This window comes from Schistocerca nitens, chromosome 1, assembly GCF_023898315.1.
Source record: "Schistocerca nitens isolate TAMUIC-IGC-003100 chromosome 1, iqSchNite1.1, whole genome shotgun sequence".
In the NCBI taxonomy this organism is placed as follows: Eukaryota; Metazoa; Arthropoda; class Insecta; order Orthoptera; family Acrididae; genus Schistocerca; species Schistocerca nitens.
Window position 1 is genome coordinate 268,628,332 of NC_064614.1, and position 14,756 is coordinate 268,643,087.

At 41.9% G+C, this 14,756-nt stretch overlaps 1 protein-coding gene across 1 annotated transcript in view; it reads right to left on the minus strand.

The window, feature by feature from the left end:
- Nucleotides 1-14,756, minus strand: part of LOC126247975 (protein unc-13 homolog 4B-like) — a 205,183-nt gene that overhangs the window by 112,369 nt on the left and 78,058 nt on the right. The window contains exon 2 of the mRNA XM_049948543.1: nucleotides 11,655-11,812. Within this exon, the coding sequence (XP_049804500.1) occupies nucleotides 11,655-11,812 (158 nt within the window). The remainder of the gene's footprint in view (nucleotides 1-11,654; nucleotides 11,813-14,756) is intronic.

Below are 14,756 nucleotides of genomic sequence, written 5' to 3' on the forward strand. Positions count from 1 at the left end.
TCCTTACTGTAATTTGTGAACCATCGCATCTGAGGAATTATAAATATTTGCTTGTTCCTACAAGTTTTTTTTTAAATTTGATATTGGCTTTTCGATCAAATGGTCTCTAATTTGTGATATCCCACAATTATAGCTCATGGAGGGATACCGATCAGAGCGGTCTTAGGCGCTGCAGTCATGGACTGTGCGGCTGGTCCCGGCGGAGGTTCGAGTCCTCCCTCGGGCATGGGTGTGTGTATTTGTCATTAGGATAATTTAAGGTTAAGTAATGTGTAAGCTTATGGACTGATGACCTTAGCAGTTGAGTCCCATAGGATTTCACACACATTTGAACATTTTGAACAGATACCGATGATGTGAACACATGTTTGTAGCAGATACCTAGCACTGTGACTCGTCAGCCAAGAGAAGGGTGCTGAGTAGACTGATAGGTCAAATTTTCTCTCTACCTTCAAGCTCTCCCATCTCTTGATTACATCATGTAAATACAGACCGAAATGAACAGGTGACAGGCAATACTAATCACTTCGTTAATACTTAGTGGTTCTGTGATCTCGGTACCAATACTTAAAGCATCGATGTCCTTCTACATAGTTTTGAAGACATATATTAAGTACTTTCAGATTCTCTCCCTTCTAATATACTCTACAGTTTTGGAAGACTTACTCTAGTAGAGGTCTTAGTAAAGTCTAGGAAAAATCACAGAGTTTGTATGAATTCGAAATACTGTCTCTGTACAAGACATGTCTCTGATAAAACATGTTTCCCCTTCACTGATCATGGTATCGGTTATCAATAAGGCATTGTAATTTTATTTCCATAATTCCACATACTTAAGCCGTGTAATTATTAGTATTTTATCTTTAGGTGTTCTCGAAGAGTGATGGAACTCTCGAAGTATTCTGTTCTTTTGGAACTTTTTTCCTCCGACACATGAACATTAATTGAAGGATCGAAGCTTTAATTTCATCCTTCTTATTTAAGGAGGTCTACACTGATTTTATCTGAGACAAAAGCACTCTTAGTCTTAGGTTTATTAAGGTATCGTTGCGTTCTTTCGCTTTACGCCCACTCTTCCTCTTGTCCTCTATGTTTGTACTGTGTCAGAGGCTGTGTGACGTCTCCCCACCCCCGTCCACCTCATACCTATCCTTGCACTTCCCGTTTCTTTCCGGTTCAACGGTTGTTGGTTTTTTTACTTGCAGTCAGGAGACCGGTTTGATGGAGCTCTCCGTGCGATTCTATCCTGTGAAAGCCTCTTCGACTCTGCATATTTACTACAAGTTACATCCATTTGTAGTTGCTTAAAGTATTGAATCATGGTCTCTCTTCAAAACTTTTTACCATCACACTTCCCTCCATCACTAAATCAATTATTTCTTGATGCCTCGCGACCTGTCTTAGCAACCTATCCCTTCCGTCAGGCAAGTTGTGCCATAAATTCCTTTTGTCCCTGACACGATTCATTAACGTCTCCTTGGGTATCCATGTACCTATCTATGCTTCGGAATTCTTTTTTATAACTACACAATTCAAAAGCTTCTCTATTGTTCGTCGTCCAATTTTCATTTCCAATAGCGCTGCATCCTAGGAAAATACTTTCAGAAAAGTCTTCCTAACCCTTTATTGTATATAATCACCAGACACTCCTAGTTTCCTTAAAGTTTTCGATACATTTGTATCCACTATAATTCGCCATTGAGAATAATCTGCTGCTCCAACAGCGAAATTGGTCTACTACCTTTAACGTCTGATTTCCTAATCTAATTTGACTGCATTCCATTTTATTTCAGGCAGTTTTAAATTTACAAAAGGACATTGTCTCTCATTTCTCAGTGAGTTTTTCACGAGGTTCTCATCGCTAGTAAGGGTAATATCGTAACTGTAAGTCCTCTCTCGCATTATTCCTAACTGGGGCCCTTACAACAACAATCACAGCCTGATGTTGTCTGCTTTAAACAGCTCCAGAGTTCCGTAATAGTACGTCACGTCCTATTCATGCAGGTAATAAAACATGCAAAAGCAGTTACCCATTCCAAACACCGGATTTCTCGTTTCTGTCTTCTCCACATCACTCTGCTTTTAGCTGCCTTCACGTCCAACCGTAGTGCCAGCTTGAAAACACGCGGACAGACGCCTTTGCTTTCGGTGCGTGCTGTATCGGCAACGAACAGCTTGAGAGGTGAGCTAAACAGGGAGCCGTTAGCAGACGAGGCCCTCTTGTTGCGAAACTCTACAGAGAACCCGCATACCTCTTGCAGCAGTTTCCTGCCCTAGCGCCCAATGAAACCTCGCAAAGACTTCAGCTCCACTGAGGCTCACGTCTTCTCTGTTTTTGGCAGTGACGTATGTACGTGAGAGTTCCCTGGTTTATTTGCGGGGTCTGGCACTTCCTGTCGCCACAGCAGCAGAACGAGGAAACAGGTGACCGTAGTGCGCGTAGAACGCTGACTACTTGCAGGGCATCTGGTAAGCAGTCCATACATCCAGGAGAAGCGCACAGAATAAACGGGATAATGAAGTCATTACGGAATCTCTTAGGAGCAAAACAAATGATGGTGTCTAATGTAATGTAAGAAAGCCGTGATATTACTGTTAGATCGATTGCACTGTTTTCTTGTTCTCGTAGAGAAAGATTGCATTAGCGATATGTTACTGGACTGAACTGTAAATGCAGTTACGAAAGAAACATCTGGAAACGGATGGTTGAAAGTGAAAATACGTGTTCAGTCGTCATTTGATTATTTGATACAAGTCGTTAGTCGGAAAGCTCTAGTAATCTTAGTCACATTTTGCTAGTGAAGAGCTGAAGTTCCTAGGACACCTTATAGGAGTGGACGGTGTTAAACCTGACCCTGAAAGAATTTCAGTAATCAAGGAGTGTCGAGAACCAAGAAACGTGAAACAGCTAGGTTAGTTTCTAGGTTTAGCCGGATTTCATAGAAAGTACATACAAGGCCAAGTAATGCATGAACCGTGCCTTCTAGCTCTAGTTCTGCGAAGAGCGATATGGGTGTGGGACGATGATACATTCAGAGCTTTCCATTGTATAAAGGATGCCTTGGTTAATGCTTCCATTTTAAAACACCCCGTGATGACTGAACCTTTTAAACTATCTACCAACGCCTCAGAATACGGAATAACTGCAGAGTTATTTCAGGATGAATGGAACCAAGTTGAACATAGAACTATTTCTTTTGTAAACAGGAATTTGCATAAACAAGAATTAAGTTACACAGCCATTGAAAAAGAATTAATTCCCATCGTATGTAGTATACAAAAGTTTGAACCATTAATTTGGCTATCCTATTTAGTAGTCTATGTAGATCATCAGACACTCACTTTCTTAATGAAGAGTAGATTATTACGCTGCACGTTAATGCCGTGGGTACCTTTCTTTCAACAATTTGATATTGAAATTAAGAACATTAAAGGGTGTCAGAATCAGGTACCAGATACTTTATCTAGATTGCCACTAGGAATGAACGAAATGAGGTGTGCGAAAGGATCCGGTGTTACTTTCGCTATGCATTCCTTAAGTTAAACACATGTGTACATACAACCAACATATAGCCGCCAACACCAGGAGTTTTTTGTATGCTGGTGACCTTGCTCTTGCCACTCAGAGCTCAGACTTTGAATCAGTGGAAAACACCCTCACGAATGCCCTTGAAGATCTATCAAGATACTATAGCACAAATCAGCTTAAACCAAACCCCTCAAAGACTCAGGTGAGTGCTTTCCATTTGACAAATAGGGGAGCTATTCGTAAGTTGATATTAGTATGGTCAGGAGTTGAGTTACAACATTTTTACACTCCAAAATACTTAGGAACGACCCTGGATAAATCTCTTACTTTCAAGAGACACTGCACGAATTGCAAGTTGAAACTTTCCACCAGAAATAATATGTTGACACAACTGGCAATCACAGTGGAGCACTCAACCTGAAACCGTCCGAACCTCTGCGTTTGCTTTAGCCTATTCTGCAGCAGAGTACGCTTTCCTATTTGGTATAATTCATCGCACGTCAAATAAGTAGGCGTAGCTCTCAAGGACACCTGCAGGATTATAACAGAGTGTTGGAAATCTATTCCTGTCGAATGGATTTACCACCTTGCAGGAAGAGCACCACCTCCCAATTGAAGATAATTTGCGGCGAAGAAGGAAAGAAAGTAAGTGGAACAAGAACAAACTAATCCCCTGTATGGGAATGAACATTATTCGCAGCGACTGAAGTCAAGAAAGTGTTTCATTAGAACATCAAAGGCACTTACTACCACTGCTGCGTCAGGGTGCAACTTTGGAGGGATAAGACTTCCCTTGCCTCCGGTTGGAAAAGAGTTTCTGAAACTCTGCCTCCAGGACATGACGAGGAATGGATGACCTAGAAATCTTTGAATAAGCTGAGACCAGAAGTGGCTAGATCAAGGTTTAATATGGCAAGATGGGTTACAGTACAGAAAACAATGTTAAGTGTGATTGTGGAGAAGTCCAGACTGTCCAGCACAAGCTTCAGCGACGACTGTGTCCAGCTTCCTGTATTGCAGAAGACTTCCATCAAGCGACAGAAAATGGACTGGAGGTGGCCAAATTTTCATCAAAGACTATACGACATGTTAACTGTGCACCTATGTATGTTTCTGACACGAGGGTAATAACACAAGACGAAGTATTTATCCTAACCAGAAGGATGAAGCAAGAAGTCAGTGATGACGCGTGTTTCAGAATGAAATTTCTGCAATGTCAACAGGGACATTTACCCTTGTAGAGAGGCTTTCGTGGAATATAATAGATTAATTATTATTTTGACGACAACATAAAAAGACTTCTAGATGGAAACTATGTATTCCCCAAAGTGTTAAATTACAGTGAATAGCGTTCATACACAACGCATATGGACATTTTGGAAATCGTATGTGTATAGCTCATAATTATGAAGAAGTTTTATTATTTTAAAGGTCTGAGCAAAAAAGTCACACACAGGTAATACGAACTTGCCAGACCTGTCAGAAAGCAAAAGAGGGTCATATGGGCATAGGTTATACTGTGTATCCGACTATACAAAAAGGATTGCATGATTTAACATGCATTTATGTACTCGTTGAATGATGGTCCAAATATATAACTTTATATCCGACCAAGTATGCCAAGACCCTACAGTAATCCACTATATGCGGCGTAATTATTTTACTGATGTCGGGAAACCAAAGAGACTTTTAACTGATAATTGTCCACAATTTATAAGCCATAAATTTAAAAAATTCTTAGCATGGGAAGGAATACGTCACTTAACCATATCTAAATATAACTCAGAATCGAAACATTTTAAATGTATCATGAAAGACTGGGTAGATTGTGTAGGACCCACTGTTCAAACAGACATACAACTTGGGCAAAGTAAATACCAGAGTTCCAAGTAATATTTAATGAACTTCCACTTTCATCTACTGGTTTATCTCCCATCGAAATACTGCAAGGTAAATTCATAGGCGAGCCATTGTTGTAACTGTTTAAATGGACACGACGATAATAACATACACTGAGAAAACTTAGACGATATTGTAAAAGAAAATTCACAAGAAGCAGCAGAAAAACGGCTTCGTAAATATAATGGAAAAGCTACGGCACCCGACATTGACGTGGACGACTTGGTAGTAATTAAGGAAGTACACTATAGCTCAAATCTGAAGAAAGAAACACACAAGCTTTTCCCTCGATATAGCGGTCCTTACACTGTTTTAAATGAACCATATCCCAAAGCAGTTTTCTTGGTCGATACAGAAACAGATCAAGAAAAGGGATTATATAATACTATTATGTTAAAGCGGCATAAGACACTATTAAATTAAACTGAGAAAGAAACACAGTAACAACAAAGATCATTCTTAATGGGGAAGGTGTGCAAACAAATACTGTCAACTGTTATTTAATCAGCTGCTAAATATTCTTGTAGTGTAATATCGCTGGCCTAAGAGACGGGTTACTTGCTATCATATGGTAAAAACAATATATGAAGTTGAGAACTGGAATAAGGTCATGAACGCACGTGAGTATTGCTTGCATGAAAACAAAGCAAAAAGATGTGAAATAAAAATATAACATTTATTCAATATAAACGGAATGTGACAAACCGAGTGGACAGAGTGACAGACTCCTACTCTCGTGACATAAAGGACATGGACAAATGACAAAATTTAGTCGCGTCACCTATACAACGGGAATAAAGGATGCATCAATGAAATAATGTGAGGCACTAAAAGAGCCACATAAATTATGATAAAAGAACCCGAAGGTAACAGTCACCCAATGTGTAGTATCAATAATTCAACTAAATCTGTACGTTACAGTATTTAAGGAATACTTACTAGTGTTGTAACAAAATAGTACAACACTTATGTGTAATGGGTACTAAGTGACAACCGGGGAAATGATATATATTAAAATATAATAACGTACGTAATAAGGAATAAAACGAATGTCAAAAGGAAATGTAATAAGAAGATATTTATATGCCATGTAATATCTTTAAATTCTATATTATAAAAGAAAATGGATAAAGTGACATCTTTAGCTTGAGTGCGGGGACGTTGTGGGTCAAATCCTGTTCCGCTATATGAAGAGTTGTCGCGTCAGCTAAAGATGTTCGCAGTGTTTAAGTAAAGTAGAGGGATCAAATATTGACTGACTTATTGTGCGTACTGTATCTGTCCCTACAGAGAGGGCTTACAAGGAAAGATGTAGACCGGAGAATGCTGACTACTTGCTAGGCGCCTGGTATGCACTCCATGGACCCAAAAGACGCCCACAGAACGAACGGGATTTTGTAATCATTACGGAATCTCTTAGGAGAAAAGCAAATGATGGTTTTTAATGTAATCTAAGAAATCTATAGCATTAGTGTTAGACCGAGTGCGCTCTTGATGAGTTCTCTTAGCGAAAGGATGTATTAGCATCACGCTAATGGTCTTAACTGTAAATGCAGTTATGAAATAAACATCAGGAAACGGGTGGTTGAAAGTGAAAATACGAGTTCAGTCATTTGATAATTTGGTATAAGTCGTTAGTCGGAAAGCTCTAGCAATTTCCTGCAGCAGAGAAGACGTTGCAGAAAAGTGGCACGGAATAGCTGCTCCACAAAATTCTACACGGTGACCGGAATTAAAAATAAGCCAAATTCATTCAAAAAAAGGTAATACTTCAACAGAACGTTGTGACGCACGGTATTGGGTGCAACAGAAATAGTACCGTGCGAGACCAAACTAAACTAAACCAATTAACACAACCAAACCCCAATTCTTTTCGCCGTATGTTCTTGACTAACATCAACTCACCGCTTCTAGTCTCAGAAGTACCTAACCCTCACGACCTTAAAAACAAACCTGATTTGCATGCTCGTAGTGGCGCTACTCTTATGCGACTGGCGCGAAATGTGAATATGCAACATTTTTCAGATGTAGAAACATGCCTACCAACTTTCGTTATGTCGCATAACTCCTCCTTGGTATTTCGATTTATTTTCCGTCAGTATATGTGACGTAAATGGGGTGCAGCCAAACATTTTCCGATGCAGCCGTGTAAAACTTCCTGAAAAAGTACGTCGAATTTGCTTGTAGCGCCTGCTATAGTCAGATTGCCTTGCGCCACGCAAAGCGTATAGTGTAATTTAAAAAGTTCTGTTCCAATGAGGCTCCTCGTCTTCATACAGCAAGTCTTCAGACCTATAAACCGATTTGCTTGTAGATGCTCTTGCGCATTTTGTACTCACAATTATGTACACACATTATGACATTGCGCGTTATGTATTCACAATTATGTACTCACACCATCACATTCTTGGACTCGGGTTGTTAGACTGCATTTGTCATACTGTCCCCCTAATCCCTCTCCACGTAACACTTAATTTAGGATATAAGCTACCTCAGTTATCTAAAAGTAATTCTTCTTTCTGTCATTGTAGTGTCTGTGTCGTCATCCTTCTCCCTTAATCGAATATAGGCAAATACTTCCTAGTCTGTTAATTTTTCTCTCATTTGTTTCACCAGGAGCCAGACATCAGCCGTGAAGACTTGGTACACATTTGCTGTCTCACACTGGGATACAGTTACATCCTATGCGTTATTCACCGGTATGCAAAACTTAGGGACGAAAGTGCATTTTGCATGATGTGTCACTGCTAAGTAACATAGGTAGGTGAACCTTGGACCACACATAGAAATAACTGCTACCGTATAGCGCAGAAGGTAACTGAAAGGGATATGCAATGAGACGAAAAGATATGACCCTTTTATTCAAAGACAATGCTTACAATGAAGTCACCGCGATTCATTATGGTCCCTTGGACTTTACAAAAGCTGCGACATGTTTGTGGTTCCGATGCTCGACGTATCCTTATATGGCAAGAGATGAGATAACGGAGTGCACTCAGGATCATTGTCGATCTTCATCGTTCTGGTGGTCCAAGTGTTATGCTGTGCGGAAGTACAATGTTGCATGGATGTACTGACATACAAATCTTTAAACACGGTACATTCACTGGTCAGAGTTATTCTAACAGTGTACTCCCTTTACATGGGCGTCTTTTCGGCTTTGTATTCGGATCTACCATTTTTATGGATGATAATAGACGACCACATCGAACAGCGGAGTTGGAGGACGACTTGAAACTAAAGGATATTCGGCAAAAGACTGACATGCCCGTTCCTAGACATAAATCCTATCAGGCACGTGTGGGATGTGGTGGAAAGACGAATTGAAGCACGTCTTTGCATAGAAGAGTGTCATTTATCTTCGTGTCATTGTGTATGTCTACCAGAAACTTTCTCTACTATGTATGGTTCATTGGGCAGGGTTACTTGTTAGTGGCTTATTTTTTGAAAGGTACTGTGGTCCTTAAGATTTGCTTATCAGTGTACATCCTACACTGAGATAACAAAAGTCGTGGGATACCTCCTAATACCGTGTCGGCCTTCCTTTTCTCCAGACATAGTGCTGCAACTTGACATGGCATGGACTCAAGTGGTTAGACGTGCCCTGCACATATATTGAGCCATGCTGCCTCCAGAGCCGTCCATAATTGCGAATGGATTGCAGGTCAGGATTTTGTGCACGAAATGAACCCTCCTTTATATTCTGTAAATGTCCGATGGGATTCATGTCGGGTGATCTGAGTGGCCAAATCGTTCGGTCGACTTTTCTAGAATGTTCATCAACCCAATCGTAAACAATTGTGACCCGGTGAGTTGACATCGTTATTCGGGAAAATGAAGTTTATGAATGGCTGTATATGGTCTCTAAGCAGCCGACCATAACCATTTGCAGCCAACGATCGGTTCAGTTGGACCAGAAGACCAAGTCAATTCCATGTAAACACAGCTCACAGCATTATGAAGCCACCACCAGCTTACACAGTGGTAGACAACTTAGGTCCATGGCTTTGAGAAATCTGCGCCACATCTGAACCCTACCATCAGCTCTTACCAACTGAAATCTGGACTCATCGAACCTGGCCAAAGTTTTCCAATCGTTTGGGGTGCAACCGATATGGTCACAAGCCCAGAAGAGGCGCTGCAGGCGATGTTCTGCTCTTAACAAAGGTACTCGCATCGGTCGTCTGCTGCCATAGACCATTAACGTCAAATTTCGCCACACTGTCCTAAGAGATACATTCGTTGTATGTCCCACAATGATTTCTGCCGTTAATCCAAGCAGTGTTGCTTGTCTGTTAGCACTAACAGCACTACGCTAACGCCGCAGCTCTGTGTCGTTAAGTGAATGCTGTCGGCACTGAGTTGTCTGTAGTGACTGGTAATTTTTGAAATTTGGTATTCTCGGCAAACTCTTGAAACTGTGGATTGCGGAATATTAGGACCACTAACGATTTCCGAAATGGAATGTCCGTTGCGTATAGCTCCAACTATCATTCCGCGTTCAAAATCTGTTAATTTTCGTCGTGCGGCCATAATCACGTCGGAAACCTTTTCACATGAATCACCTGCATACGAATAACAGGTTCTCCAATGCACTGTCCTTTCATACCTTGTGTATGCGATACTACTGCTCGAAATGGCTCTAAGCACTATGGGACTTAGCATCTGAGGTCATCAGTCCCCTAGACTTAGAACTACTTAAACCTAACTAACATAAGGACATCATACACATCCATGCCCGAGGCAGGATTCGAACCTGCGACCGTAGCAGCAGCGCGGTTTCAGACTGAAGCGCCTAGAACCGCTCGGCCACAGCGGCCGGCGCGATACTACTGCCATCTGCATATGTGCGTATCGCAATCTCTCGACTTTTGTCGCATCAGTGGATGTACTTTCCCTTGAAAGGCTTTCTGCATCTGATGCATAGCTACTTGTAGAAAATGAGTGAGCTGACGCAATGGTTGAGACGCTGGACTAACATATCGCTGGAGCCAATCCTGTCATTCCTCGTGATTTAAATTTCCCGTGATTTCCCTGAATCGCATTATGCAAAGTCGTGATTTTCTCTTTCAATAGGCCACTGTTAATTTGTTTCCTCAGTTTCCTCAAAGTCCTATAGTATTCCGTCGCTAATGACTTCCTTAACGACACTAGGCGTACACCTTTATGTAACTGAATGTGTACTTCTTGGTTTCACATTCATTCACAGTAAGTGTTTACTTATGTGAGTGAGTATTGTAACACCTCCGTTTTTATCCCGACCCGATCTGATCGAATAGCAGCCCAATATTTATTATTAACATGACCGTGAACCTAATGGGGCTGGCAATCGGAATTGACTGCTACGGAAGTTGTTACTTTCCAGTTCGTCCTGTTCAATACTGTAAAACTGAATTACGAACTTATATTCTTCTCAAAACACAAAAAGGAGACAGCCACTGCCTTCGTCATACATATCTAATTACGGCTAATCACAGCACAGGCTTTCTTCATTTGCCATTATCGTCACACGCTAATCCATCACTGCATCCAACACTGCAATCCAAGGTTAGGCCGGTGTGGTAGACGCTAAACTAAATATCGGCACTAGTAACGTCACTGATCACTTTTATAAAGATACGTCATCACTTTCTCGGTATTTATTTATTATTTAGGGGTCTAACCACGGCGATGGTGACACCCTTCTCGGTTAAAAACCCTGTATTCCAATAATGGCTTCCACACACACCATTTCCGCCAACCACTCTGGCGCATCTTGACACTCGCTCTCGCAACACGTCACAATCGATTGTTCGCCCTATCTACCTGTGTCGAGTGCAAAGTTATAGTAAGGGCCTACGGACCCCTTACAGTATGAAACCAAGTGCAGCTGAATACTGCGCACGTATGTGTTCAACTTGCAAAACGTACATTATTAGAATGAATTTGTGGTGGACACCAAAAGGCAGTGCAATCACCATTATCGTGGCATATGGTCCAGATATGTTATTGTGACACCCTCCATCTCATGATATGCCAACAGTGGCTTGAAAACTAGTTAATGGCACAAAAAATAACTCGTATCAAAAATGTGAAAAAATAAAAAAAACATTGGCTGCATATTATACCCACATAAATCGCCTTTTCTGTAAACGAGGGACTAAGTAGCAAGTGGTGTTGTGTACAACGAAACAAAACATTCAGAGAAACGTAGTAAGGCAGCTCAGAACGCTGCAGCTTAACATACCTGTTTGACTGGTCCCTCTCGTGCACCCGATCCACTGTGGGCTGCCGGCAGGCTTCGCAGCTCCGTGCCGTTCGACAGGCCCGTCACCTTGGTTGCCAGCACTGGAGACGGTTCATCCTCAGTTGGAGCTTTGCCGCAGCACAGCCAGGGGCAGCAGCCTGAAATGTCAACATCAACATCGAGAAGATTTCAAGGGCTAAATGCAATAAAGGGAAATCCGTGTTTCTACCGTAGGAGACTGAGTAGGAGTGCTACACCGCCATTCTTGGTTAGCTACGAGCATGGCGGCCATTATCTTTCGTGTAGTCTGGTAGTCTGATAATAAAGCCCGTGACTGGAAACTGAAGGTCGTGGGATCGAATCACTCACCCTAGCATTTACCTCTTACATCGAGGAGATTCGCCAGAAACAAGTCGTGGTTCATGTTAAACTGTAGGTCACTTGTCCCCCAGTTGGATAAGTGTCGTAGATTAAGGCACTCAAGTCTTCGAAGTGTACACTGAAGCGTCAAAGAAACTAGTATAGGGATGCGTATTCAAATACAGAGATATGTAAACAGGCAGATTACAGCACTGTGGTCGGCAACACCTATATAAGACAACAAGTGTCTGGCGCGGTTGTTCGATCGATTACTGCTGCTACAATGGCAAGTTATTAAGATTTAAGTGAGTTTTAACGTCGTGTTATAATCGGCGCACGAGCGATGGGACACAGCGTCTCCGACGCAGCGATGAAGTGGGGATTTTCACGTACGGCCATTTCACGAGTGTACCGCGAATATCAGGAATCCTGTAAAACATTAAATCCCCGACATCGCTGCGGCCGGAGAAAGATCCTGAAGAGAATCGTTCGACGTGACAGAAGTGCAACCCTTCCGCAAATTGCGTGCGAAACATGCAACGAAACATCATCGATATGGGCTTTCAGAGGCCGAAGGCCCACTCGTGTACCCTTGAGGATTGCACGATACAGAGGTTTACGCCTCGCCTGCCCCCGTCAACATTGACATATGACTGTTGATGATTGGAAATAGTCCGCAGCTCGTGGTCGTGCGGTAGCGTTCTCGCTTGCCACGCCCGGGTTCCAGGGTTCGATTCCCAGCGGGGTCAGGGATTTTCTCTGCCTCGTGATGACTGGGTGTTGTGTGATGTCCTTAGGTTAGTTAGGTTTAAGTAGTTCTCAGTTCTAGGAGACTGATGACGATAGATGTTAAGTCCCATAGTGCTCAGAGCCATTTTTTTTTTTTTACTGGAAATATGTTGCCTGGTCGGACGGGTCTCGTTTCAAATTGTATCGAGTGGATGGACGTGTACGGCTATAGAGACAACCTCATGAATCCATAGACTCTGCATGTCAGCAGAGCACTGTTCAAGCTAGTAGAGGCTCTGTAATGATATGGGGAGTGTGCAGTTAGAGTGATATGGGACCCCTGATACGTCTAGACACGGCTCTGAGAGGTGACACGTACGTAAGCATCCTGTCTGATCACCCGCATCCATTCATGTCCATTGCACATGCCGACGGTCTTGGACAATTCCAACAGGACAATGCGACACCCCACACTCCCAGAATTGCTACAGAGTGGCTCCAGGAACACTCTTCTGAGTTTAAACACTTCCGCTGGCCATCAAACACCCCAGACAAGAACAACATTTAGCATATATGGGATGCCTTACTACGTGCTGTTCAGAAGAGATCGCCACCCCCTCGTACTCTTACGGATTTATGGACAGCCCTGCACGACTAATGGTGTCAATTCCTTCGAGCGTTACTTCAGTCATCAGTCGAGTCCATGCCATATCGTGTTGTGGCACTTTGCATGCTCGCCGGGTCCCTACACGACATTAGGCCGGAGTACCAGTTGCTTTGGCTCTTCAGTATATCTCACTATGATCAGTGCACTGGAGAATACCGAATCAAATTCTTTCGTGTTCTGTGTTAAATTTTACTGTCTTCCAAAACAGCCAGTCATGTCTGGGGAAATAAGAGCTATGCCACTTACTGCTGTGTATTGCTTAGTAAATGATAGTCGTATTGTAATTAACCTTCTGTGATAGTATATAAAAGTTGACCATAACTGGAAGAAAATAAAATAAAAGGAGAAAAACCGGGCAATCAGTGTAAAAGATTGTCAGCTTCTTCCATTGAACCGGAATTTGATCATGCATCGTTATTAAGGGTAGCTTCAGACTTATCGCAGATGATGCAGTTATCTACAATGAAATACCGTATGAACGAAGCTGTACGAATATTCAGTCAGACCCTGATAAGATTTCAAATTTGGTGCAATGATTGGCAGCTTACTTTAACTGTTCAAAAATATAAAATCGTGCACTTCACTAAGGGGATATAATATTAGTGAATCTGTAAACTCATACAAATACTTGGATATAACACATAGTAGGTACAGTCATGCGTAATGCTGATAGAAGACTTTTATTTATTTATTTATTTATTTATTTATTTTGTGGATTACTAGGGAAATGCAAAGAACCTACACAGGATATTGCTTACAAATCGCTCATGCGACCCGTCCTGCAATACTGCTCGAGTGTGTGGAACCCATACCTTATGGGACTAGCGGTGGATATTGAAAGTATATAGAGAGGGGCAGCACGAATGGTAACAGGTTTGTCTGACCCGCGGGAGAGAGTTACTAAGATGTTGAAAGAGCTGGAGGACTCTTGAAGACAGGCGGAAACTATCCCGAGATAATCTACTGACAGAGTTTATAGACACGGCTTCAAATGATGGACCTAGGAATATACTACAGACCTGTACATATTGCTCCCCTAGGGATAAAATTAGAGTAATTAGAGCAAGCAGAGAGGCATTTAAGCAATCATTTTTCCCGCATTCCATTCGTCAATGGAACGGAAAAAAACCTAAAAACCGGTACAGGTCACGTCCTCGACTATACACTTCACAATGGTTCGCAGATTATAGATGTAGACGTGGATATAGATGTAGAATTGTGCTGTCTGTATTGAAAAGTGGTAACGTCTCTTCCGAATAGCCCTGATTCAAAGATAACGAGAAGCCGTGCATTGCGCCTACAATATCACAGCCGTTATTGCATTTCCGTTATGAGCAGAGCCTGGT